Here is a 27,503-nt window from a genome sequence, read left to right as displayed (position 1 = left end):
AATGAACAGTAGGCAACGTCCTAAACCACTTATGTAGAAAAAGTCCTTCTGAGGCCATTATTCCAGAGCTGAATAAGCCCTGATGGGTGGATTCATGAGGAATGATGTTTAAGTATGCTCTTTATAAAAAGACTTCAGACAACTATACCTCTCATTAATACAGCCTCAGCCAGTTGGGTTGTATGGCATTAGGATGCAGCTGATGTTTTGTCTGCTTTTCTGTGTTTCCTTTGACCAAATACCAAATAGCAGAGGGACTTTTGTTAGCATATTACCTATTAAAATGCAGAGCATATTTATGTTTTGATTGAGACCAGGTTTGGTTCAAAGATTGCAGTTGTGACATGTTGATATCCTACTTTTTGAAAGCAATTGGTAAGTGTGTGTTCTAAGACATGTCATCACAGTCTTTCAGATTTTACTTACTTTCCATTTGCTTCCCTTCTTTTTGCTTACCAGACACTATAATGCCCCAGTGTCCTTGGTCTGTTGCTAGAGAAGAGGACATACCTGTCCTCTATTGCCCTGCATCTTTTCCCCTGGTGCTGTAGTCCCCATCTCACCTGGGTGCTCTCCCAGGAAACCTGTCCATTTTGATTATCAGGCAGAAAATTATTTCCTGTTTTTTTGGGATTCTTTTGCATGGGTTTATTGCTGGTTCTGACCAGTTGGTTAAACCAATTTTGAGCTGCTGTAATACAATAGCCAGACATGGAGCCAGGGGAGAACAGGAGGTGGTAGAGGTGAGACTGGCACAGCCATGGTGTTTCTCCACATCCCTGCTCCATTTTCCACCTTGCTCCCTGTCCCTGCTCTCGCTGTAACACTTAGCTTGAGAAAGTTTCCTTCCTCTTGGAGAAGTTCTCATTTAGCTATAAAGCTAATGGGAAACTGAAGATGGTAGAAACATAGAAAAACTAAGAGACAGTAAAATTAAATAAGGAAATGTCTAGCTTCAGGCAGCTGGGTTTACATGTTTTAAGAGCAAGATAACATAGGGCACTTAAGCCTCCTTACTCAGAACTAAAGAATTGAGTAGCTTAAAAGTCTTGAAACCTGTCTCTTCTTTTTCCTGAGTTTTTTCTGGTCCAAATGTTTCTGTATCTGTTTATTTATAATAAGCATTTTTTTTCTATGATATTCTTTACAAACAGCTTTTAAAATACAGAGACAATTCAATTTAGTGAAATACTCAACAACCCATTACAAGTTGCTTCACTGTGGAAGAGAATATACTTCATGACCACAGGTTTAACTTAGATACAGCCTTCTGCTGACCACTGAGGCTGGATTTGGTGAATCCTCTTCTTAAACTTGTCAAACTGTTTGGATTTGTCTTGCTTTGGTCAAAAGCTGTGATTTATGGACAGAGGCTGGTCAGTCATCACAAAAGACTTGTGCTTAGTTCAGTTTTTCATATGAAAAAATACAGCTTTTTAAATAACATGATTCTTGTTCTTTTTTTTTTTTTTTATTCCACAGAGACCTAAGATTTAATAGGATTAAAGAAATCCAGCCTGGAGAGTTTAGACGGCTTAAAAACCTGAACACACTGTAAGTTCTTTTCAACCTTGAGACCCTTTCCCTTTTGACTTAATATGATTAATTTGATAATGTGTCATATTTGCTCACTTTCCACAGGTAAGTAGTTTGAGCTCTAACATTTACACAGGTGAGAGAAGTGGGAGTGAGGACCAAAATATTTGAAAGCAAACCAGGTGTATGTCTATCAAAATAAGAAAGAAAATTATTTGCATACTAGTATTGTGTTACTATACTTTAATTGAATTTAGTGAAAAATGCAGACCATTACTGTATAATTTTTTTTTGACATCATACTATATTGCTTTGATGGACTATCACACAATAAACCACGGAGTTACAAAAAAGCTGTTCAAGGGCTCAGATGTGCAAATGTGTTACAGTTATAAAATATTTGACAAACTCTAATGTTTTGAACCTTCCTATTCTAATGTGCTTACCAGGACTGGCAGGAATCAGAAGGTTTTGTTCCTACTGAGCTGCTTTTCATGGAGGTCTTTGTTATAATATACGAATGTGAAGAAAAGTCTTTCAGAAAGAGCTTTTACAACCAATAATACAATTAGTATAAGTATTATCATTTTAACTTTGTATCTCCTCTATCATATCTTCAGGTATCACTTTTAAAACAAATACATGCATGTTTCTCTTCTTTAATGTATTAGCAGGCACAAGGAGGAATTAAGATAGAAAGTTATTTTGACTTTTAAATGTACATAACTTATGATTGCAAATGTGACTGTTTCCCAGAACACAAGTAGTGTATGAACTGAAATACAGTAGTGATATCAGTGAGCTTTGGATCACTATTTGTCTGCAGGCACATCACGACAAACATACTGACACATCCTGTACTCTATATTCACACCAGAAGAAATTATAGGACTTTCCCCCCAAAAGTATATTGTCCAAATCTGTGCTACCAAGATATTCTTACAAACTGTCCCTATTTCCAGTCTCCTTTGATCATACCTCTGTTTGCAGTTCATCCCCAGTTTTGAGTTACAATTTCTGCTAGATATCCAGCTCAAGTTTTAACTGTCCAAATCACTGATCTGATATCCACAAGTCCCAAATAAAAACAGGTTGCATTAAGTTTGAGCTCCCTTCTCTTTGTAAAACTAGTCTATGATGGATGAGTGGAAATCTGTGCATACAGACAGTTGTGTTCCTGTACGATGTAAAGGACTCAATACACAAGATATTGCTAAGAAACAGCTGGGAAAAAATCACTTTAATGCACCTGCTAGTGACAAATCTTTGTCAATATAATTTTTATCAGTTTCAAACTGATCTGTAGACTTGATGTGGAAGATTTCCCCCCCGCTCCCCCCCTTCATCTACATATCAGATACCTGCAAAAAACCACATTATTCCACTTCTGGGTGGGTTTTTTTTTTTTTTTTTGTTTGGGTTTGGCTTTTTGTTTATCTTTGTTTCTGTTTTTATACTATTTTTAAAAATATTTTTTCTTATTTTTTTAAAATTCTGTCTATTTTTTTCAGGTTTTCACCTTCAGGGTAGTGGTTGAGCAACTGTAAGCATATAACCTTTTTTTTCTCTAACAGTTACTCTTGGGAGAAAAGCATTTTCTATTTATTACTATATTGCACCTGCTTTTACACTTTTTTTCCCCTAGTGTTTCTTTATGTTAAAACAAATGGTTGTTTATTTCTTTTTGTAGGCTTCTAAACAACAATCAAATCAAAAGAATTCCTAGTGGGGCATTCGAAGATCTTGAAAATCTGAAATATCTGTAAGTTAAATGAGTGTCACGTTCTTCATCACTGTGTAACACCTTCTTCAGTGGGAAGTGAGATAGTGATTACTATCTGACTCACTATATCAGGAGATAAACTGCGCTGAAAATCTGTGAAATTAATTTATGGGGTGGGGGCAACTGTGTTTCTCTAAGTATTTGCTAATAAAAGACTGATATCTGTAGGCAATAAATTTTAAAGGAATTAGTAGTTGCTGTTTATTATATGCAACTTATAATTTAAAAAGGGATATATTGATAGGTGTAGAAACCACCTTTTCAATGGTTCAGTGAAATCTTCACACAGGTTCTTTTTGTGTTTTGGAAAGTGGTTTAAAAGTTGCTAGTCCAAGGGTTGTGTCTGCAGAAGCTTGTAACATACGTAAGCTTATTAGCTATCCCTCCATTTTTCACTGAGTTCATAAGTGAAAAATTCAGTCAAACTCAAAATACCAGAGCATGTATATGATTTGCTGTTAGTTCTAGGTCTTCAGTCATCCTGTATATTTTAAGCCTAACTTTTTCCATTTTTAACAAACATACCAAGAGTATGAATTATATGAGTAAACAAAAGGCATCAAAAGTGTTATTTTTGTCTGTATAATAGACTAAAGCTGCATAGTAAGTTGTCATGGTTTCTCAGCTCTAGTTTCTGGAGTTGACCTTATGGGGTGTCATTTAAAAAAGTTCCACTCCATTCTCTTGGAGTATTGACTGATGGTTGCCTGAATGACTGTACAGAAAAAAAAGGTCACATTGAGATTTCATTCCTTGGAAACAATTCAGAAGGTGAATTTTCCATGTAGTTTCCAAGTATGCAGCCTGAAGAGCTGTAAGGAGGTGGGAGAAGGGAGAAAATCATATATATTTGTGTAGACACATTACCTGTTTTTCCAAGTTGTGCTTGATTACATTTCCTGCTCTCATTTTTATGTGTATTGTCTTTCAGTAATGAAATTGTTTAACCTATACAAAATAGGAGGGAAAAGAATATTGAACAGACTGTTGCCAATGAATGATTAAAGTCCATGATAATTGTATTTGTTACAAGATATGCTTGTATGATGGTTCTGGTAGCATAGTACATAAGGTTTTACTAAGTGAGGTTTGCTAAACTTCTTTCCATAGTCAGCAACTGTACAAAGATTTTTCTTGATTCCTATTAGTTCTTTATTTTCACATGCTTGCTTTTGCCTAGCTGTAGTAAACCTGAAACAAAGCTCAACTACTCAGTGTGTTCAGTTCAATGACAGAGAGAAAAGAAATAACTGAACTCTGATGTTTTCATATATGTGTAGTAATGGTTGTCAGTATTGTTAAGAGGAAGATCTTTTTGCTTTCCTGTTGTTCTCTGGAAAATTTAATGTTCAGTGTAGTAATTTATTCAACTGCAGAGAGCTCTTTAAAACTATTGGGTTTTTGCAGAAATAAACTTTAAGGGTTTTTTTGCCTGTTTCAATGGCTGTGATAGAAATGTTTAAATTGTACAGCCTAAAGTTACAACATTTCTGGTACTGGTCAGGTTATCAATACAGAAGGCTTAAATGTAACAAATCAATACTGTTCAGCAGTGAAAGTTTCAGCTGAGTAACTGAATGCTAACTGTATTCTGTGAAATGAAGGGGACAAACCAGAACATTTCTTTCCAATAGGATCCACTAAAGTAGAAATTAAGGGGGAGAGAGTGTACAAAGTGAGAAATACTGCTCAGAATGTACTATTATAAAGTCAAATCATATGGAAAAATTGAGGTTGAGTATCATCTGGTCCTGTGGATATTTGCAAACCTAACTTGTATTGTCATGTTTCATAGAACTAGATCATTGATCCATCCTGTTACTTGTGTTCTTATGAGAACTTGTACTGGATTGCTTGTGCTTCTGAAAATGTATAATTTGCTGACTAATTTTAAAAATCCTGTCATTTCTCAGTGGCCCTGATTTAGCAAAATGTGAGTATATATAAATGTAAAATCTATAACAATTAGTTAACATGCCTATAAAAAATTAAGTAAAAATATTTGCAATTATATATTTATATATAAAATATATAAAGTATAACACAGCATATTTGGGGTTTTTTTAAAAGCCAGTCTCTGAGAGATAGATATTAAGATCCATTCCTGTATGACTGCTGAAGATCAGCTTTTTGCTTTTTCCAATTGAAAAATTTTTTCAGCAGGGTCTAAATCAAGATTTTCAAATGCTTCTTTGTACTATTCCTTACTGAAGTTGAATTTAGAGTTTTATGAGGAATATATGTTATCAGAATTAGCTATCTGAAGAACCCATTTTGACAAAGAATAAAGATATTTTCTCAATTTTCTGTGCATTAAAAATATTAATCACTGTTAAAGTTGGTCTTTACATCATAAAAGAAAATTGTATACATACAATTTTTTGACCATTTTTTAGGATTTTTTATTATCGTGTTCTTCATGTAATTGAAATTTTGACAATTATAAAAGCAGTTTTGTGTGATTTTCCTGTGCTGTTTGTGGTAATAATTTGGTTTTGTATTAATATACTAAAGGTTTAAATAAAGAAATGTAATCATTGTTATGCTGTGAAATTAAGACGGTACTGTTTTTCCTTTTTCTTTCTTCTTCTCTGCCTTTCTGTCCATCTGTCTTTATTTCCTATCCCGTAGTCTTGGCAATAAGGCTCTTTAGTATGCTTCCCAACCTTATAATATAGATGCAGGTAAATTTGTGGAAGCTTGGTAGGATAATCCTTCCTAAGCCTAAAAGTCAACAGTTTATTCTCCAAGAGAGAAGAGTTGGGAATTGAGGGTAGACACATTATTACCATTTCAACATGTAGAATATTAGAGGATTTGGAATCAGAAGTGGAAAAAATGAAGGTAAGGTAAAAAAGAAATAATCCAGGAGGAGATAAAGAAAAATATATAATATAGATTAACTATTAAAAAAACCCTTTCTAGATAAAGAGAAAAGGTATTAGACATTTACAGAGCAGTGAGCTAGAAGATAGCATGAAGGAAGTGAAAGAAATAGAATTGGGAATGAAATTAACTGTGTCAACAACTTTGCATGTTCACTTGGTATGAAATGGATAGATGAGGAAACAGACATGAAAGTATTGCCACAAGCATACTGTAAATGGTAATTAAGACTGTATGAAATGTATCAGTTCCAGAAATGCTAACAGGAAGCATGCAAGTTTTGTTTTGTGTCTGGTGAATGAAGTAATAGTGGTAGATGATGTGGTATAGGTTGGCCAAAATGCGGAGTTTCTGACCTCACCCTTTCAGAATGAGATTGTCACATTTCCTTCTGTGCCTTCTGCTGCTCTTGCTATCTTGGTCATGTTACTTTCTCCTCTGGGCACCTCCAGTGATTCTAGATCTCTTTTCTTTGCAATTCATGTTGCTGGTTCCACTGTCTCCTTCATGTTCCTAGGTAAACTTGTCTTTGGATGTTTATTTATGTGTGAGATTTAACTCTACAATGCCTGATACTGCTGTTACTTTTTGCCTGTTTTTCCCTCCAGTTCCAAACAAATATATTTGGATCTTACTTTCCTTGAATCACATGATTTTTAATTGGTACATTAAAAAAAGAAAAAAGGAAACCCACAATAATATCCTCATAGGGAATCTAGCAGGTTTTTTAATGAAAGCTACTTTTTTTCCCTAATTTTCTGATAACTGGTTACCTATTGGTTCATTTCCTAAGTATATGACCAGTACCTCTGATCTCTAGCAGCCTTGCTTGTGTTTCTGGAAAAAATGCTCTTTATAAAAAAAAAAAAACAACACTTCTAAAAATAGGTATTAGTAACTGTCCAGAAATAATTTAATGTCTTAATAGAATATATCCGTTTTTCATCTTAATCCACTGTTTATTCATCTTCTGATATTCAGTTTTGTAAGAGAGCTTTTAGGTAAATTAAATGACAAATTATTTTTTCCCTAATTGTACTAAATTTGTTTTCTGATGATGTAACTGAGATAAATTTTGAGAATGTTGATGTTAAAATTTAGCAGTATTTACAAAGTTTTACTTGTATAACATTGTATGTGCACTGTAACATTTTAGAGCGATGAATATTTTTTGTGAGTGGTACTTATTTGTGCTTTGTATTCTGTCATGTCTCTCTCCATTAGGCAAATATTTATATTTTTTTTTCTTTTACTATCCTCAGTGAAACAGCTACACAATTAAATGGAAGTTTGGTTAACACATTTGTCATAGGCCATGTAGCCCTGAGGTTGCTGGGGTTTCTCTGTGAAGGGAGGATATGGTGGACTGAGGTTGGTTGAGTTTCCTGCAGCTGAGGGTTTTCTGGTCAGAATGGAAAAAGCTCTGGTTTAAAGCTGAATCCCAAGTAAAGGCTCACTGCAGTGGCTTGGTAAGAGCACCTAAAGGCTGCTTCCCTTCCCTGCAGTATGGTGGTAAAAGCCTGCAATACTACAGTCACTATCCCAGTCTGATTCACCTCTGATTTTCACTCTCTGCCTTCTTTTGTCTGCAGAGAGTAAATACCAGTTATATGAATGATTGTGGTAAAACTTTTTTAAAAATCGGATGAATTCAGAGTTTTTGTATAAAATTATTGAAATGCCCACAGGAGATAATTAACTGAGGGTGGTTATCAAAACTGTCTAAGCCCACTTTGGTTCTCTGGTCTGACCAGAAGTTTAGTACTCAGAAATAAGAGGGATTTCCACACTGCCAAGTGGAATTAACTGTATTAAGAAAGATAAATAACATTTCAGCTGCTCAGTCCTTGAAATTTTCTAAGTAGTGAAAAGTTAAAATTCTCACAGGAAAGCAAGATAGGAATTTAATATCAAACAGAGAGGAATATTAAGGAGACATAACATTGTAATGACTGTGATCCTCAAATGAATTAGTAAATCTGAGTCAAAACAAATATTTTAATACTCATGAAATAATTTTTTTCAAATAGAATAAAAACCAATTCCACATATAAAATGTGTAATGAATTTATACTCACTGTTTCCAAATTATTTTTAAAGTTTTTACAGTAATTTCACAACAGTATTTTTTTTCTGGTTTTTGAGTATTTTAAAAATCTCACAAATTTTTACTTCCATGTTACCTGTTCTTGGAGGAACTCTGCTTTTTATTCAGATGCATATCTACATTAATAAAGCACACGGGAGTCTGTATATTAATGTGTTGGATTCTCAGCAAGCAGTGCATTGGAAAAGTTAATTTAGACTCAAAGGAAGGATACTACTCCTTACTGTTCCCCAGAGTTGTCATTAGTTGAACATTAAATACCTACAACCTCTTTCCTTGTTGGGGTCTATTGTGAAATGCTGCCCATTGTCACATCAGTGTAAAAACTTCCACCAGCTCCAGCAGAGCCAGTATTTTTTCTGTTGCATCAAAAGGAGTTTGCAATATTTCCAGTAAGTTACTGAAAACTGCAATAATAGAAAACCCAAAACCACTACTAATAAGATGCCTGCTAATGAAGTCATTTCTGGTACAAAGTCTCTTCATCCCCTTTTCATAGAAACCCATGCCTGATTAACTGAGTTTCAAATCATTTGTCAAATAATTGTGAAAAAGTTCTTAACTGCAAACCTGTTCCTATCCTAACACAAGAAGAGTGACTGACACTGAACCCCCCAAGTATTTTCATTTGCTGCCTCCATGCAGAAACTGTAGTCATCAGCTAAACTGTGATTTTTCTCCAATACCCCTCCCTAAACCATCCTTGCTGCTAAGAGCATGATGAACATGATCACATACACTGATCCTTCCTGATTTAGTTTCTTTCTATTCAAAAGGTGTAGACAACACACGTGATCATACTGATACTCTGCGTGTTTGTTCTGTTTATATTATAGAGTATCAATGGGGACCCCTAATGTCCACCTTCTACACAGTGATAGAACAAATACACAGTGCTGCTTTATGGATGCAATACCAATACTCTAACTTGTATTTTTTGGTAAATATTCAAAAGGTGACACAGACAGAGTTACAGAAATTTCTCACTGTTTGTTCTCCAAGTCCAGAAAAAGACTCACTCTATCATAATTTGAGTATTTGTACCAGTATTCAGACATTTTAAAGAAAACAAGAGGCCAGTGGCATCCCTGCTGTGTTCTGGTAAAGGCACTTCTAATGCAATTCTGTCCCACTGAGTTGAATTTAGTTTGACTTTTGGCAAACCAATCAAGAAAACAAGGGACAAAAGTCCAGTAAGTAATACCATGAGCACTGGGAAGCCCAGGACCATCTGAGTATTAGCCTCAGGGCCTTCAAGGCCTCAGACTTTTGTCTTTCCTAGTAGACATCGGGGATGAAATTTCAAGGACAGAATATTTTTATGTTTTTAGTTTTTGATTTGTATTTTTTTTTCTAATATGTAGTTGAAAAACTGTCTTCACATGTCAACTTAATTCTTCTTTTCCACCTTCATGTAGCTCTTGTTTGTGTACTAATATTACTGATTGTTTCTTGTTTCAGCTATTTGTACAAGAATGAAATCCAGTCAATTGACAGGCAAGCATTTAAAGGACTTGCCTCTCTAGAACAACTGTAAGTGCCTTTTCTCTTCTGTGCTGTCATCTCCATGGTTCCCCTGCAGAGGAAAAGTGCACGCCTTGATCCATACATCCTACCTGCATGCTCTGCATGTCTGCACTCCCTGGGCTGGGCAGAGAGCCCCGTAATCATTTGCATGTGAAAAAACCACAATTGATCTCTGTGTCAAATTCCTCATTTCTGTGTTTATCTTTTGTTTGTGATTTGCATTCCTGATGTCCCTATACATTGTTACATAGCTTTGACAAATGAGAATTATTGTGGGAAATGTCGAAAACTAATGTGTATTGCTTAGAGATAGATTCTGCTTTCATTTCTGTAGGTTTTTATAATATCACAATTCCTTTGACTGCAGTACTTTGTTTTATGCAGTGTAACTAAAGCTGAATTAGCGTCTTGAAGTTTAACCCAGTTTTGTTATACTTTGAAACAAGAATAGATTTTTTAATAAAAACCTTGCTATTATTTATATGTGTTAATCATTTCCATATATAGATGTTTAAAAAGTAAGGAAGTTCGTCATTTACAGTGTAGATGTTTCAGTAATGTCCTCCAGAAAGGTTGATTAAAATCAAACTTCTTTTCCTGTATAATGAAGAATAATTTCTACTGAAAAAGAATGAGGAATGCAGTCCTAAGCATGACAAAACCCAGTTGTATTGATTCCATTAAGTTCAACTATATTTTGTTTTATAATCACTATAGGAGAGACATTGAAGTGCTGGCATGAGTCCAGAGAGGGGCAGTGAAGCTGGTCAAGGGGCTGGAGCACAAATCCTGTGAGGAGCAGCTGAGGGAGCTGGTGTTGTTTAGTCTAGAGAAACAGAGGCTCAGTGGAGACCTTATTGCTCTCTGCCACTACCTGAAAGGAGGTGATAGTGAGCTGGGGAGTGGTCTCTTCTCCCAGGTAACAAGTGACAGGACAAGAGGAAATGGCCTCAAGTTGCACCTGGGGAGGTTTAGATTGAATATTAGGAAAAATTTGTTTATGGAAGGGGTGGTAAAGCATTGAAACAGGCTGCCCAGGGAAGCAGTGGAGTCACTCTTGCTGGAAGTGTTCAAGAAAGGACTGGACTTTGAAGTCATGGTTTAGTGATGAACATGATAGTGGTGCTAGGTTGATGGTTGAACTTGAAAATCCTAAACCTCTTTTCTAGCCTTAACAATTGTATGATTCTATGATCAGAAAGCATTGCTCTACATTCATTGTGGTAATGTTTAGAAAAAGGAAAAAACTGTCAATGTGTAGTTGTTTCAGGTTGACTACCAAATAACAGTAGTCAACCAATGAGTTTTGTAGTGTATAAATTGGGGGCTGAATATAAATTTTTAAACTCTTGAAAGGTATCAGTGTATTACAAGTTCTCTATATGTACCATTTTCCTTGTTGCTATAAACCTCTAATGGATATTAGTAGACATAGAGTATATATGAAATAAAATGACACTTCATATGGGTACAAAATCATGCATGCTCATTTTAGAGTGCAACAGATACCTTTTGAAGGAAGAGTTTATCTATAATATAGAAGTATCAATTATAAAATATATATAAATATGTAATTATTTTCCTTAACACCTTTCTCTTCCTCTTCCTTTTACTCTAGAAATTATTACTGCACCATACTACACCAACTGGTAGGGCTTATTTGCATGCTAATAGCAATATTTAATTTCTGTGTAGAGTTTCAAGTACTGAGGCCCATTTATTGAATTACTGATGTTTCCAAAGTAATGTTCTTCCTCATGCCACAAGCCTTATATAGTGCAAGTGGCAACGTTTGTCCTTTTTTCTTTTGTTCTTTTTTCCTGTTGATCTCTGTTATGACTGAAAAACATAAATCACTTTGAAATATTAACGCCTTCTGGGTGCACTTTTCCACTATGTGGCAGTTAAGCCTCTCTGCCTATGGAGATATCACACTGTATCAGCTTAAGCTCGAACTTCTGAGACATCAACATTATTCAGTATGAAATTAAATTTCAAACTCAGGGTTTGAGTCTGATCTCTAGCTGGGAAGTATGGAAATGGAGCCTGGGACAGTCACTGCTCATTGCCTGCCCATGTGTCATGGCAGCACCTGGAGCTCCTGGGGGGTGGAGGGCAGGTACATCCCCACTGCCTGCAGCAGAGCTCACTGCTTTCTAGAGCTCTTCTTCTTCTCTCCTAAACAGAGAGCTTGCCAGGAGGGAAAATGGGAGCACATGAAGCCAGTGGCAGGCACAGAAATCAATTTAATGAAGAGTACTCTTTGAGATTTTTAGTTTGTAAGGGATTTGGCATGTATGCATCTTTAGCATAAAAATATGTTCTGATTCTACAGGGTCTGTTTAATCACACTATCTTTGGAGAAAAACTGCTGAAAAGACAAGAGTTACTCTTGGCAAACAAGTTCCCAAGTGTCCTGATTTCAGTTTTAAACGGTATTGCCTGCTAAGTCGATGTTTCTGCATTTGGGGTCTCTGTGGCCTCAAGTTATCAAACACATTTTGCTACTGGTTGTGTTAGCCAAATGCTCTTCTCAATGTTCAGCAGAGTTCTCAGAAGTAGACTACATTTCAAGGAAAGACTTGTTTCATAGCAATTTCTTCTACTCCAGTGAAGCAGAATTCAACTGATAGTTGCTTTTTTAAAACATACCTAAAAAGTAAAGCAAACACATTTCTGGTGATTGTTGTTGTTTTAAAAAAACTAAATGTAGTTAGATTTAGGAGGCCTGTTGCATGTATAAGGGACGAAAACCCCCAAGTATTTACTGAAGCTGGCAGGTTCCTCCTTAAACCTCTGCAGCAGAATTCTTAGCTGCTGATGTAGTCAAAATAGCTTTTCCTTTGGAAATTTCTGCCAAGGGAATAAGATCTTTGAATCAGATCTTGAAACCCGTTTGTGCTAGGGTAAATTCTGAAGAAAAACCGGCAGTTTTAGATACTTGAACACATTGAGCCATACATATTTTATCAGCTAACTTTTCACCTGTGGTTGACATGAAGGGACAGAGTCAGCTGATGAAAAGTAGCCGCTTAGTACCAGTTTAGACACTGTTAAATCTGCAAGACATATGTTTGGGTCTGGCAAAGGCAGCAGAAAGCTGCAGGAAACTTACATTTTTTCAGAGCAGCAGCCGGAAGGCAGGCAGAACACCCGAAAGGCAAGGAAGGCTGCCTCTGTATGCTTGGGCTTAGACAACTGCTCTGTGCCTTCTGTGTGCCTGTGCTTGACAACTGAATCCCACCTGAAATGTCGCAAATACCCTGCCTGGGAGGTCATGAGTTTGAATCCTAAGATCTAACTCTAAATGGAGTCCATTTCCAGATGTGTATTGCTTTTCTTCCAAATATCTGGCATATTTTTGAGATCTCAGCTTATGAGTTGTATGTATCAGGGACAAAAAGTGTACTCCCCAGTATTTAAGTAGTGGGATCCCCAAACACTAATGGAATTATTAAATCTGTTTACCTATTCCTAGTTATGCATTTTCTTTTAACTTTCATATTAACATACTAATTTTGCTCTTTATAAGCTGTTATTAGTTATGATGTAGCTTAAGAACATATACACATATTTAGGGGGAATTAATAGACAAAAAGCATTAACTAACATATAGTGATGCAGTTTGTTATATTAAGTTTATTTCCCTCAATTCAATTTTCAGTATTTTTGAAATGTTGCTATTTTTTGTCTTATTTTATACTACAAGTCCCTGATTTTTGCATAACTGTATGTCAGCAGTTATGCACATGTAAGACAGTGGAGTCTGTGTAAAGTTGCTGTTAAACTATCTATGAGAAGGAATAATGAAAGAGAATTAATTAATAAACAAACAAACCCAAAAGGTATGATGGGGCCTTGAGAAGTATATCCTTATTATTCTACAATAAGATCAGCTAGGGACAACAAACTGGAAACAGATACTCATCTAGCCTTATTTTAAAAGTCCTCAGAGAGTATTCCATAATCTCCTTAAGTATCCTGCTCCAACATTTTATATCATTACCACAACATACATTTAAATCTTTTTCCTTGTGGTTTAAAGCTGCTACTTCTTGTCCCTGAGCAGGGAAAGCTCTGATAAATGTGAAAAATATATGTTTGTTCATTCTCTTTCAAATAACCCAAATGGCAAACATGCTGTTTGAATATTCAGAACATAGATATTGCTCTGTTAACGGGTTAGTAAGTACTTCCCCAAAGATGTGATGATACTATTAGAAAAAGAACGGTTGGCATATATGATAAAAGTCCTCCCCCACAAAAAATACAAATCTACATAAAATACAATACTAAATTTAGTGCTGTGAAAAATGCCACTGGGACTGAATTGTACTGTAAATTTTTGTCCTACAAGATTAATAATAAGAAAGAAAATCCATACCATGCTTATTTGATAAAATCTTTATTTTCCTCTTGGTGTGTTTCATTTGGACTTGTTTCCCCTATAAGTATTTCCTTTCCTTCTGTTTAATTCTTTATAGTGAGTTTAGAATTAAAACAGAAAGACACGTTGGTATTTAAAAATCACTCTTGCATGCTTTTTCTTTCAATTTTCATTCTGAAAGTCTTTTTAATATCTAATTTATTACATGATACTACTATTTTTAGAGCGTTCTTTACTCTGAACATAAAAGATGCCTATAAAGATATGCCGGTGTGAGATTATTTCCTGAATATGATTACCTTTAAAGTGAATTTTAAATTCAAGAAATTATCATATTAATTAAAATATTAAAATATACTTTTACATAACATTAATATGCTACATAGAAGAAAATAATAGAAGTGATAAACCCAAGTGATAAAACAGGATTAAAGTGTAGGTCATAATGCCAAGAATTTTTTATTCTCTTTATTATAGACTTAGAATACAATCTGGTGTCTGCATCTATTTATTTTGAATTACACTTGGTAATTATTTTGGCCAGATATTTAACACCTTGTTCTATTCATAAATTGCATGATAAGTTGCTCAGGATTTTTTAGGTCATAATTTAAGACCTGAAAAACCCAACTAGCTTGTGTAGCCCAACTGCTATGAAGCAGTTAAGAGTATTTTTCAGCTGGATTTCATGATTTGATTTTTTGAGCTAAACAGCGTAATATCTTATGAGGTAAAGTTAACTGTTACAATGTTCTTCAGCATCTGAATTATTGTATTTGTATCTGTGATGATGTGCGCTGTAAACAAGGCAAGGTTTATAACAGAGATATTTTTAAAATTTGTTTGGAAAAACAAGATGAGTTTTCAGGCACATAAAGTATTCATTACATCTGCAATTTTAATAGTCTTGAGTACTAAACAGCCATTTTGGGCTGCTGCTTTGAGTTTAGCTATGTATACACTACTTAAACCATCTGAGAGAGGTGTTCTTTTTCTCTCTTTCTAACTTTACCTCTGATTCGTGGCCCTGAAGAAGGGGTTGTGTGCCTCAATGTGTCTGCTTTTACCAATATTATTTGTTGTTCTAAGAGGTGCCTACAAATCTTGCCTTGTCAATGCCAAAGAAGTACAAGAGATTGATATATTGGGAATATAAAGAGATGTGTTTGCAAGGTGCTCATGAAGCATAAAATTGCAAGTAGAATTAAGTATGTTGAAAAGGAAAAAATCACTGCTGCCTGCAAAAGAAGTAGCGTATGTAATTTTTTTGCAAAATGAAAGCTGCTTCAGAAATAACAAACCGTATAGTTGTGCCTGGTTTTTCCCTTTGTCCTTTTGCATTGCAGTTATCCCCACCTTGCCTTGCCCCCTCCCAAATGCTGCTGATGCTGGAAGGTGGACGAGCAGAGCCCTGGCTCTTGGCAAGCTGTGCCTACCCACCTCATGGCTGGGCCATGCCTAGTCTTTGTCCTGGCAGTCCTTCCTCACTGAGGTCTCTCTTCTCTCTGCTGGCAAATCTAATGAACCGTGCAGGAAATATCTGCCTTTGCGATCTCTCATTTTAATTTAGAAGAAATTACCCTGTATTTTCAAAGAGGAGACAAAAACTGGCAGTCACAGCATGGTGATGCAGTTCTTGATTCCTTATGCTAACAAGACCATACTCTATGCTTGATATACTCTGTGGCCATGCGTGGCATTGGCAGTAGGCAGACTTGACACTCTGATGTGCTTGATCACTCCTGCACTGATTTATTGGCTTTTTCTGTGGTCCCCATTCACTGCTCCCTGGCATCGCTCGCTGGCTCGCGCTCGGCCTGGGAGGCTGCCAGGCACGTGCCTGCCTTCCCTCTGCGCGCGCCTTCCAGGGCTCCCTGCAAGGCCGTGGCCAGAATCGCCGCTGCTTCCCTCTCTCCTCTCTGCGCAGCCGCCGTTTGGCTCAGCACAGACGAATTCCTGTGACCTTGCCCTTTTTATGATGAGGGATTGATTTTTCAGGAGATACTGAGCTCTGAGTTGTTCTCACTGTTTTCAAATGACGGGCTTTTTCGTTCTTCAGACCACAGTGATTTCTGTATATGCACATTCTCCAGAGGTTCCTGAGTTTGTCAGAGGTCAGATAGGAAACCTACGGAGTTTTGAATACATTGGATATAACCAGGATCCAAAGTCTATAAATAATTTTCACACTTCCTTGTGCCAGTGTTATGTATTACATCTTGTTTCCTCATCTGCAAGGTTAAGGAGTATCTCCACAAAATAGTCGCTGCTGGAATGATCCTGCCTTTGCAGTCCATTTTCACAACAGTTACAGATTAATAGTCTGGCTAATTGTCTTGTTACGCTAACTTTCTCAGTTTTACAGGATTAAAAGCTGTGTAAATTTATTGTTGTGTAATACTGATAGCTTACATAAGCATCAACAGAGCATCAAACAGCGCCAGTTGCTGGGAAGCCCTTTGTCTAAAGTAAAATTAGTCAAACTTGGGTTTATACTACAAATATGGTTTTGAGAGCATTCACAGCTTTAAATGCCAGTGTTCATGGACTAGAGAAGGTTACTTCTCAGCATCTTTTGAAATTTTCACTCACTGAAATGAAAACATTTTTCCACAAAAAATGTTATTCTACTGGAAACTGTAAATGTTTGCTAAATAACCTGTAACATTTTTCTTATAAAAAATAATAATTTTCTCCTTTCAATAAATTTTTTCAAGCATGCATACAATGAACAGTAGACTTGGCAAAATAGTGTTCAAAGTATTATCTCCAAAATCTCCAAAGCAATGTTTGGGTTTTTTTGCTTATATATGTACACACACACACACACGCAATGTAGTGATCTGCAAACCCTTCTTTGTTTGTCATGTCTTTTATTTCTCAGATTCAAGTGTGAGATTCAGATGGTAACAGAAAAAAGCTGCTACATCACTATGGCCATTTAGATCTGTAAACAGTATGGAAACAATAAATTCTTTAAAATATTTCACCTTCATTAAGAAAATTGTTTCAGTATTTTTCTTTTTGTTTAACATATTTTCAGGTACCTGCACTTTAATCAGATAGAAACGTTGGAACCTGAATCCTTTACTCATCTTCCAAAACTTGAAAGGCTGTAAGTTTGTTTTTCTTGGGGTAAGATTCAGAAGGCAGCTTGCTTCCTTGTTTGAATTAAATCAAGCATTTGAAACTAAAAAATAATATTTTTATCATTGCCATAGATTGTTTTTAATCCAGTTTTTTTGCTGTAACTACTACATAGTCTTTCCAAGAGCACTTTGGTGAAGCTGACCTTAGAGGCATGCAGAAGTGAGCATTGCCTGTGGTATATTTTTCTTTTGCAAAACTATTTCCCAAAGATCTGTGATTCATGTTTGGCTAAAATAAATGTTATGAATGAAGAACTAGACAATTTATTTAGTATCCTTTTTTTTAATTTCTCATTTGAATGTTTATGAACTCCCTTCCTTGTGGTTACTTACGGCTTCTTTTTCCCCACATGGACATACCCAAGTACACCCTGGAGGCCACTTAAAAATTGCAGACAATGAGTTGCTGAACAGGTTCAATTTTTTTTTCTTAAATTTTCTTTGATTACTTTCTCTTGAAAACTGTCCAGAAGAATGTAAATGAAATGAGTGCATCACAAAATCTGAATTATTACATGCATATTTCTGTGTTTTTAACAGGTTTTTGCATAACAACAGAATAGCTCATTTGATTCCTGGAACATTTAGTCACTTAGAATCTATGAAAAGACTGTAAGTAAATTGAATTATTATTGAACTAATGAAATCTTAAATAACCCAATTAGACTGTATCTCCTCTTGCAATATTTATCTTCCTTCCAAATGCCTTTTATGGTGTAATTGTTTTAAATATTAAATATATTTTTTTTCAACTGTACTCCAGTTGTTTATGTGCATAGATTGAGAACATTGTTTCATATCTATTTTCTTTAGTTACTGACTAAAGTTTATTTCCTATATTGGGATTATTTGTAATCATTGTTTTATAGACTAAATAATATATATGGATTGTTCTTTGTGTGGTAAAAATAATACACATAATTACACACCAGAATACCTATAGGCAAGTTAGCATCACCAGTATGGCATGTTGGCTATTGTCTGTGTTCACAGATAGAGGTGTTGCTCCATTTACAGAACCGTGCTGTTCCTAGCAGAGTGGTTGAGGCTTACTAACAGAGCTGTGGCTGCTCCTTGTTTTGTGCAGGCGTTTGGATTCCAACGCTCTTCACTGTGACTGTGAAATCCTGTGGCTGGCGGAGCTGCTCAAGACGTACGCGGAGTCGGGTAATGCTCAAGCAGCAGCTACCTGTGAGTATCCACGGAGGATCCAGGGGAGATCAGTGGCCACGATAACACCAGAAGAACTGAACTGTGGTGAGTTTGCCACTTCCTGATTTCTTCTTTAATGGGTTGCATGTACCTAAACTGTATATTTTTGGAGGGCTAGAATTTATTGTTCTATTTGAAAACACTGACCGCCTCTGGTTAATATTGGTTATTTCCAGAAATCTCTCTGTGTTCCTTCTCTGTTTTTGTGTGCTTCTGACAGAATTGATTGCTTTTACCCTTCAGCCTGTCTTTAAAGAAACAAATAGTAACCGTTTGAAATTTCCCCTTGAAGAATTAAAGGTGATTATCCTGAAGGAGTTTATTTTTCCCTTTTATATTTCAGTTCTGATCATAACAGGATTGTCAGCTAGAATCTATGGTGTTGCATTAATATTATTTGGTGTCCTTTATTCCCTTCTATACAAGGGAAAGAAAAGAAAGAAGCTTCACTGAATTGCTCCTGATGACACAGTTCTTGCCTTTAAAATATTTGTTGCTGTTGTAGGAATCGGGGTTGGGCCACTGAATTATTTTTTTACTCAGTAATAATTACAAGGAGTGCCCTACACAGGCACTGAAATCCTCTGTCACTGAGGATTAATGCACAAGCACCTTGGTAATCTTTATGTTTGCCTGTATTCCTTCACCCTCGGGGTGCAAAAGCTTGGCCCCACGAGCACCCCGGGTCTTGGCCCAGCACCACTTGTGTTCTGAAATCAAAATGTAGATTTCTCATCAAGCTATGGGCATTTGACTGTCCTCCTGCATAAGGAAGCCAAGGTATAAAATAAGTAAATTTTCCTTTTGGTTATGTGTTGGATATAACTCTGATCACGAGAACTATGACCACAAGCATCTACAAGGTTCTTGAGAAAGATGGTACAAAGGGAATTTGGTGCAAGAATAATGCACATGGCATCCTAGAAGCTCTTTGCATATCTAAGGAGCCTGAATATGGAAGCTGCAGGAAGTAAGCTGTACAAATTATTCTGTGAGGCAAGTTATGCACCGATACTTATCTAGAGGAAGTTATTTTAAATGGCACTTGTACTTGCTGCTTTAAAGTTTTTCCTTCATAGGCAATTTGAGTCTCTGTCCAAATAAATAAAACAGCCACTTTAGAACCTGATACAAATTTGTGCAATCTATTTCTAGTCTGCTAAAAGGTCCTAAGGAACAATGAAGGAGGTCAGAAATCCCACAGTCACTTTTGCACAGGGAAAAGTGCACTTAATCCTAAGCATATTCATATTTTAAGTCAAAACATTTGTGAAAAAATATTTTTTACAAAATGTATGGTAATATTTTTATTTACCAGTTTTTAGTAGTTTTAAAATAAGTAAGAGTTCTTTGTACATTTTATTGTTGATATAGAGAGGCCAAGAATTACATCAGAGCCTCAGGATGTGGACGTTACCTCAGGGAATACAGTGTACTTCACTTGCAGGGCTGAAGGCAATCCTAAACCAGAAATTATATGGCTTCGAAACAAGTAAGTATAAAAGAGGAAGAGAGAAACTTGATGTAAGTACATTTGCCTGTGTGTGTGTGCATTTTGGGTGCATGTCCATGTGCTGTATATGCTAATATATGAAATAGTTACAGAAAAAACATGCTATAATTAAAATAAGCATATGAAGTAATAATGGCCCATATCTTTTTTATTAGTAATTCTAAACACTTAAGAGCTGCTAACTAGAAAATAGTATTACTCTAACACTGTTTGTAAGATGTTCAGCTGCAGTATACCTGCAAAGCTGCTCACACCTGTAATACTAAATCATTTTTATGTAAGTACCAGGCAATCCACTGTGGACATGTTGCATGTACAGTCTGTGGATTACTTAGCATTTTCATATGTTTTGGGGCAGAGCAAAAGCTACTTTTTTTTAAGGACTCCAGCTGGATAGAATTAAAGTTTCAGAGAATGACGTTCTGGAGCCCTAGCTTCTCAGAGGCCACTTCCCTCCAATGTGTAGCTCTGTCCCAGGAGAAGAGAGACATCAGTTTCCAGTCTCCTCAAACTGGTACATGGAGGGCAGGCAAGTCCTTATATCGTAAGATTGTAGTGTAATTCAGGTTGGAGGATGTCTCCATTGCAGCCTTCTGCTCAAAGCAGGATTATACCAGGTTGCTTTATCCAGATAGGTCTTAAAAGCCTCTAAGGATGGAGATAGAACAAGTTGTCTGGGCAACCTGCTACATATCTTTTCCTCACCACTTAGAACATGGGGAAGGTTCTATAAAGGATGACTATCTTTCAACAGCCCAGGGCCAGCCTGCTCCAGAGTGGCTGCTCAGGCTGTGCCCAGAGCCTGGGTCCCTCCAGCAGCACTGGGCACAGCACAGCTGAACCAGCCTTGTGTCTGCACATCTCCCCCTTAAACTGGTGTGAACTTACAATGGACACATGAACTGTGAGTTTGCCATCAGCAAATCAGACTTTGGCTTAATAATGTTCTTATACAAATGGAGAACCTGACCTGGAACATAAATTCCCTTACAGTTTATATAAAGCATTTTAGTTTGTTAGTTGCTGATAAAATGGCATGGTGTAGAGTCCTGGTTCTGTATCTTCCTGCTGATGTCAGTGAGAATCCCATGTGCAGCAAAGGTACAGCATTTATGCAGTATGTCAAGAACATGAACTTGAATGGTATAATTATTTCATTAAAATTTTCTCTGGCTCATGTACTTTTTATAATACACAAAGAAAACTTATTCAGAATACACATGAGTTTTAAGAAGAAATTTGAGCTTGGGGTGAGGGATTATTGACTCTGGCTTGTTTTCTGGCGGCATGAATGAGAGCAAAGCTGTTTGCAAAGTAGTTGAATATGGCAAGATTTCAGTCAAAAGCCATAAGCCTGATGAGGAGTATGTTGAATAGATCAGTAGGCTGGGTTTTGTACATAGGAGGTGTGATCTCGTCCCTCCTCTGTGCTTTCTTCATCATGTAGTGAGGGGTGGACTGAGAAACAGTTCCTTTAATAAAACCCCTTAAGACTTAGTTAACGTCACAGAAACTCATCCATGACGTAGCCTGAAGACATGATCTTAACTTATATTTTAAACCAGTACAAATTAGAATCAGGTTCATTAGTGCTCCTAATCCAGGCAGAGGTTGGCATAAAGATGATTTTATAGCAACTAACCTCTCTCGTAGTAGAAAGTATCTTGAATGTTGAACTTGCATGACATACTTCCAGTGGAAAAAGTTTAAATCGTTTTGCCAACTAGAACAGCCTTTTAAAGATCAAGTATGTGTATTTTGTTCACTTTTTTCCCTGTAAGCTTTTCCTCATAAAATTGTTTTCACTTTTCTTTTTGAAGATGTAATGCATGCATAAGCAAAATTGTGTCATGTTTTGTTTTTCCTCTTCTTCTCTTTAGGAGAAAATTTAAACTTCTATTATTTTATAACAAAGTAAAACTCTTTTTTTCCCCCTGCAAGTTATTTTGGGTAATTTGTTTATTTTCCTGGGTTTTATTTTTTGGCAGTTTTCTGTACTTGTGATTTAAAGGTTTAACTCTAGCAGATCCTTTTCTTCTCAGTAATGAGCTCAGTATGAAAGAAGATTCCCGTCTAAACTTGCTAGATGATGGCACATTGATGATTCAGAATACTCAAGAAACAGACCAAGGCATTTACCAGTGCATGGCAAAAAACGTGGCTGGAGAAGTGAAAACTCAGGAAGTTACTCTTAGATACTTTGAGTCACCAGGTAAAGAACGTTAAGTCTGAATTTTGCATTCAGATGGAGAGTTGTTTTCATAATAAGATTGTTTAAAATTAAAATACTTGGGTGCTTGACATGTAGATTTGTTGGGCTTGAGCATCTTAAGAACTAGATCATGAAGCTTTAACATCCCTAGAACAAAAATGCAACTCAGCTGGTTAATTAATGTTTATTGTAGATCCAATTTTGGTAGTTGTATTGTAGGCTTTAGAAGGGTTAGGAAAAGAGATTGTTACATTGCAACATTTCTCAATGCAATAATGTTCTCTCTGGATACCTGAAAACCACAAGCTGCTGAACAGGCCACTCTTGGAAGCTTCGGCACACTCTGTGCAGCCATCCTTGCTCAAGAACCTTTTAGCTCTGTCTAGGCAAGGCCTCATGTTTGCAAGGACTAAATTCTCGTCCAGGACTATAATGTTTTTAAAACACAGACTTTGCTGTGAGAACATTTTGTTTTGACACACAGCCTCAGGTAAACTTAAAATGTCACTGCAAATTACTCATGTACTTGAGAAAAGTTACTTAAAATGTCACTTAATCAGTTTTGGCTGTTGTGCGCTTACAGCAATTTTTAGCCTGTTTGTTTTCTGGGTCTCAATATCCATGCCTCTGAAGAGACCTTTATAAAGATCAGTGTAGGAGAGCAAAAAGTTTGAAAATTATTTTAATGAGAGTTGAGAAAAAACATCAGTGCAATTATGAGCTTTTGTTTTTATCTACTGACGTCTGCAGTTAGATTAGACTTAAAGCAACGCAGAGTTTTCACCGAGAACATGGTGGAACATGCTGGAACACAGCTATTAAAACCCCCCTAGGTGTCCCCAGTTATAGACTATATTTGCCTAAATTAGAGCTGTGCAAGCTAAAAGCTGCATTTAGGCATTGCTGTTTTCTCACAGCCCGGCCAAGTTTTGTGATTCACCCACAAAATACCGAAGTGCTGGTTGGAGAGAGTGTTACCTTGGAGTGCAGTGCAACTGGGCATCCTCAGCCACGAATTACCTGGACCAAAGGCGACAGAACCCCTCTACCAAACGACCCTCGAGTCACAATAACTCCATCAGGAGGACTTTATATACAAAATGTCAAGCAGGAGGACAGTGGCGAGTACACCTGTTTTGCAACTAACAGCGTAGATAACATCCATGCGACTGCCTACATCATAGTCCAAGGTAAATAATGTTAGGCTAGGAGCCACATATTACTTGGTATTGTGTGGGTTTGTCTTTTCTTCTGAGTTTTAATTGTACTGTTGTAGTCCATAGGGATGTTGCTATACATTTCACACAGAGTAAGATATTATATACTATTTCCCTGAAAATTTTCATTGATTATTGTCAGAAGTTTGATTTTTTCAAATGTTCATTTCCTATGTTTTGTTTGCATGGAGGAACAAACAAGCAGTGTCAAATTTTTGAATGATTAAATATTTTCTGTAACAGGCAGCAATGCTAGAGATTAGAATTTGTGCCTGGAGAACTAGAAATGGAGTTTTGAATACAGATCTGTGCTACTTTTCTTTTGTAGATACTTCAGTGAATATGGAAGCATTTTCTGCTGAGTGTGATAGAAATTATCATTCTGCCTGCACAGGCATCAGCACAGCTTTTCTGCAAAGCAAAAGTCAAAGTATTCGAAGTTGTGATAGCAATAATTTTGGTATTACATGTCACTAGTGTGATTATAAAGTGTTTGAGAACATCTATCAAAAGTCTCCTGTATATATAAATAATATTTTTTGCAAACACTTTCATGCTGGAACTTTTATTTCCAAAATACTTTGAGTAACCTTCAAATTTTAGTTTGCTTCTGTTCTCATGATAAAGTCCTTAGTCGGCAAACTGTCAAGACTTCAAATGCCTTGTTAATGAGTTCTACAGCTGTACAAAGCAACTTGTCTGTGTGGTTCATTCATTTATTATTTACCAATTGATAGTTGTGTTTTGAGAGCTGAACAAATCACTTTTCACATTGGTATTGCACAGTGTTGCTGCAGAATCTGGACCACACTCCACTCATTGCATTCATGGAAGAAAACAAGCAGCTCAGGAAGGTTTTGATTACATTACATTTTCTTCACAATTTAGCTGGGAAGTTCTGAGCCAAAGAGAAGAAAGTATTTTTAATCCAGCGAACACTCTAGTTTGATTCTACAAGTCTTACCTTTTATTTTGGATCTGTGACAGTAGATCCCATGTCTTCACTGACATCAGGGCCAGGTTTTGAGGGAGATGTTCCTTTTGCACAAGTGGCTGCCCTAACTCTCTTCTCTTTAGGAGTCACAATATAAAAGAATTCCATTAGCATCTCTCTTCCCACCAGTATGAACTATTTCAACTTACACAGGAAATAGTATGTAATTTAGTCATGCATTTTTCAGTTGGTTTTTTTTTAAACAGCTTTATTTTCTCTTTGGTAGCTCTACCTCAGTTTACTGTCACTCCACAAGACAAAACAGTGATTGAGGGACAAACTGTTGACTTTCCTTGTGAAGCAAAAGGTTACCCCCAGCCTGTTATTGCCTGGACTAAAGGAGGTAAGTGTGTTCCATTCTTACTTTTAAACTATTAGGATAGTTTAGCAGGCATATTGGAATCACTCCTTTATTAAAAAGAACCACATGTATTTGTTTAGATTCTTCAGTCTCTGAAGGGAACGGTTCATTTTCTGCTTTAGCTGAGAAAGGCAAGGTGTCCCACAGAAGCCAGCTGCCCACACATTTTTCATTATTAAGTAAAAAAGAGTCACTAAAATATATGTGTCCATAATAGATTCCCAATAATAAATGTTTAAGAAATATGAGGCAAATTACATGTAGCAATATGTATCACTGCTGTTGTACTGCAGAAGAAATGGAGATGGCTGTCATTAACTGGAGGTCTGAAATAAGGTGGGATGTGCTCTCTTCAGAAACCAGAACAGTCCAGCCTGTAACTGGCACCAGTGTGCCAGCATCACTGTCACTTAATGCACATTGACAGACAAAACAGGGTGCACTCTGCTGACTGTTTTATCAAGTTTTGGCTCTAAAGGCATTAAGCCAAATCCAGCAGGAAGAAATACTGTAGTGGATGTTTTATCAGTAAGCAAAATTTCTGGTTGATTCAAGTGAAATAGCTCTAGCAGGCAGAACAACTCTTAGGAAATTCTAAACCATGGTACATAAAGCAGATTCTTAACAAACTGTTGATAATTTTGATGCTGATAATGTCCCTGTTTCTCCCTCTACTTAGACTACTCCAGTCAAATGAAATGTCCAGAAAGGGAGGATAGGGTACACACACTGATGTGCCTTCATTTTTCTTATATTCCATTAATTTCAGGGCCATGTGTATTTTTCTGTGGATTCTCTAGGCCTAGGCACATGAGATGAATTGTGTCTTACACACATGGAAATAATATGTAATTAACAGTAACACATGTTGGTGTTTTTATGCCTTCTCATTTGGATGCTTTAGCATGCTCCTTAAATGAAAATACTTATTTCTACTACAAACAGAGAAAATATCAGGATTATGATTGTGTGCATATGTATAATTTGTTTTCTTTTCATGTTTATCTCCTTAGAAGTGAAGGTTTCAAACTTTTTTTCTAGGTTTTTTTCTGGGTTTTTTTAATGGTCTTTTTATGGGGTTTGTTTGTTTGGTTTGGGTTTTCTTTGTTTTTTTTTTTAAGAAACTTTAATTTTTTCCAGTGTTTTATCGAAGTTAAAACTTCCTGGTTTTCCCTTTTTCTGACACAAATGGACTTTGTTGCTGTAAAGAGCAAATGATGCTGTTGTGTGTTTCAGGAGGCCAGTTGTCTGTTGACAGAAGACACTTAGTTCTATCCTCTGGAACCCTGAGGATTTCCAGGGTTGCTCTGCATGACCAGGGACAGTATGAATGCCAAGCTGTCAACATTATTGGATCTCAGCGAATCGTTGTATACCTGACTGTACAGCCTAGAGGTATGTTCTCCATGTACAGCTGCTGGGAAGAAAAAATAAAAAGAAGTATTTAAGCTTACACTAAAATGCACGGTACCATGTGTGCTTGTTTCCATGCCTTTTTAGATCCTGGGTGGTTTCCAATAAATAACATGTCTGGATACTTACCAGTATTTGTACAGGGTATCATTCCTTTAGAACAGTCTTCTGGGAAGGAGGTTTATCTGATATAGTGGTTTTTTTGGTAAGAAGTGGAGGTTTGCTTTGAGGATGACAGTATTCCTATGCTTGGGAAAATATTTTATTTTGTGAAAAGTCTAGTTCCAATAAGGCTCTATGCTGTTAGTTAAATAGTGTTATTAACATAATGTTTTATGTCCAAAGACAGAACACTTTATTTTACAGAAGCAGAATGAACTTCTCAAAGAAAAGTCATTCCTTATACTGAAAAAAACTGGCAAAAAAAAAGTCCTAAAAAACCAACCCAAAACTCATTTTTTTATGGTTTTCTTCAATTAAATCTAAGTAAGGTACTTCTAGGATAAATTATAATCATATGAACATTCATAATTTATTTAAGTACTTGGATGTTTAACTGAATTCAAGGAGATAAAACGTAATTCAAAGCATTTCTTTTTACTGACCTAATTTTAAAATGTATATTAGTGAAAAAGGCTCAAATGAGCTTAGAAGTTTGTCAGAAAAAAAATTCTATTGATTTTTTTCTTAGTTAAGAGTAGTATTAGGAGACTGATTTGTCAAAGTTAAGATGATTTTTTTTAACCTATATAAAATGTTTATTAAAATTATATAAAACAAGTATCAGTTTAAAAAAAGTTTTATAGCTTTCCAGCTGTGTTAAATTTTACTGGACCTGAGTAAAGTTTAATAAAATATTTTTTTTTGCAACTCAGGTTACAAAATTCAGTCATCAAAAGATAGTAAATACAAGATTGAAGGCTGAATATGCAGCCTTAATTTGGAGGTCTCCACAGATTATTTGCAATGCTGTTTTCAATTGTGCAAGATGAGAAATTTTTTTCTTCTGGGCTTCTAACAAAAGGACTGTTCATCTGAGGAATGTCTAGTCATTGGTCACTGTGGTTAAATCAGTGTTAATGAATACAGATGGATGGTCCAGGTCTGTTTGCTGGCATGATGCAGCTCACATCCACAGACCCAGACTCTCTTACCTCCCAGTGCTGGACAGCTGCCTCTGGATGCCTTGTTTGAACTGGTTTCTGG

At 36.2% G+C, this 27,503-nt stretch overlaps 1 protein-coding gene across 2 annotated transcripts in view; it reads left to right on the top strand.

Annotated features, from left to right (window-relative positions):
* Nucleotides 1-27,503, top strand: part of PXDN (peroxidasin) — an 87,693-nt gene that overhangs the window by 28,071 nt on the left and 32,119 nt on the right. Inside the window, exons 2-12 of one of the 2 annotated variants that reach the window (XM_039568807.1) lie at nucleotides 1,483-1,554; nucleotides 3,227-3,298; nucleotides 9,774-9,845; nucleotides 17,270-17,341; nucleotides 17,916-17,987; nucleotides 18,463-18,632; nucleotides 19,962-20,079; nucleotides 22,143-22,312; nucleotides 23,230-23,502; nucleotides 24,750-24,866; nucleotides 26,121-26,279. In XM_039568807.1, coding sequence (XP_039424741.1) covers nucleotides 1,483-1,554; nucleotides 3,227-3,298; nucleotides 9,774-9,845; nucleotides 17,270-17,341; nucleotides 17,916-17,987; nucleotides 18,463-18,632; nucleotides 19,962-20,079; nucleotides 22,143-22,312; nucleotides 23,230-23,502; nucleotides 24,750-24,866; nucleotides 26,121-26,279 — 1,367 coding nt within the window. The remainder of the gene's footprint in view (nucleotides 1-1,482; nucleotides 1,555-3,226; nucleotides 3,299-9,773; nucleotides 9,846-17,269; nucleotides 17,342-17,915; nucleotides 17,988-18,462; nucleotides 18,633-19,961; nucleotides 20,080-22,142; nucleotides 22,313-23,229; nucleotides 23,503-24,749; nucleotides 24,867-26,120; nucleotides 26,280-27,503) is intronic. The other variant, XM_039568808.1, reaches the window with a different exon arrangement.

Source organism: Corvus cornix, chromosome 3, assembly GCF_000738735.6.
Source record: "Corvus cornix cornix isolate S_Up_H32 chromosome 3, ASM73873v5, whole genome shotgun sequence".
Lineage (NCBI taxonomy): Eukaryota > Metazoa > Chordata > Aves > Passeriformes > Corvidae > Corvus > Corvus cornix.
The sequence above is the reverse complement of the archived record's forward strand: the minus strand, read 5'-3'. Positions and strand labels throughout refer to the sequence as shown.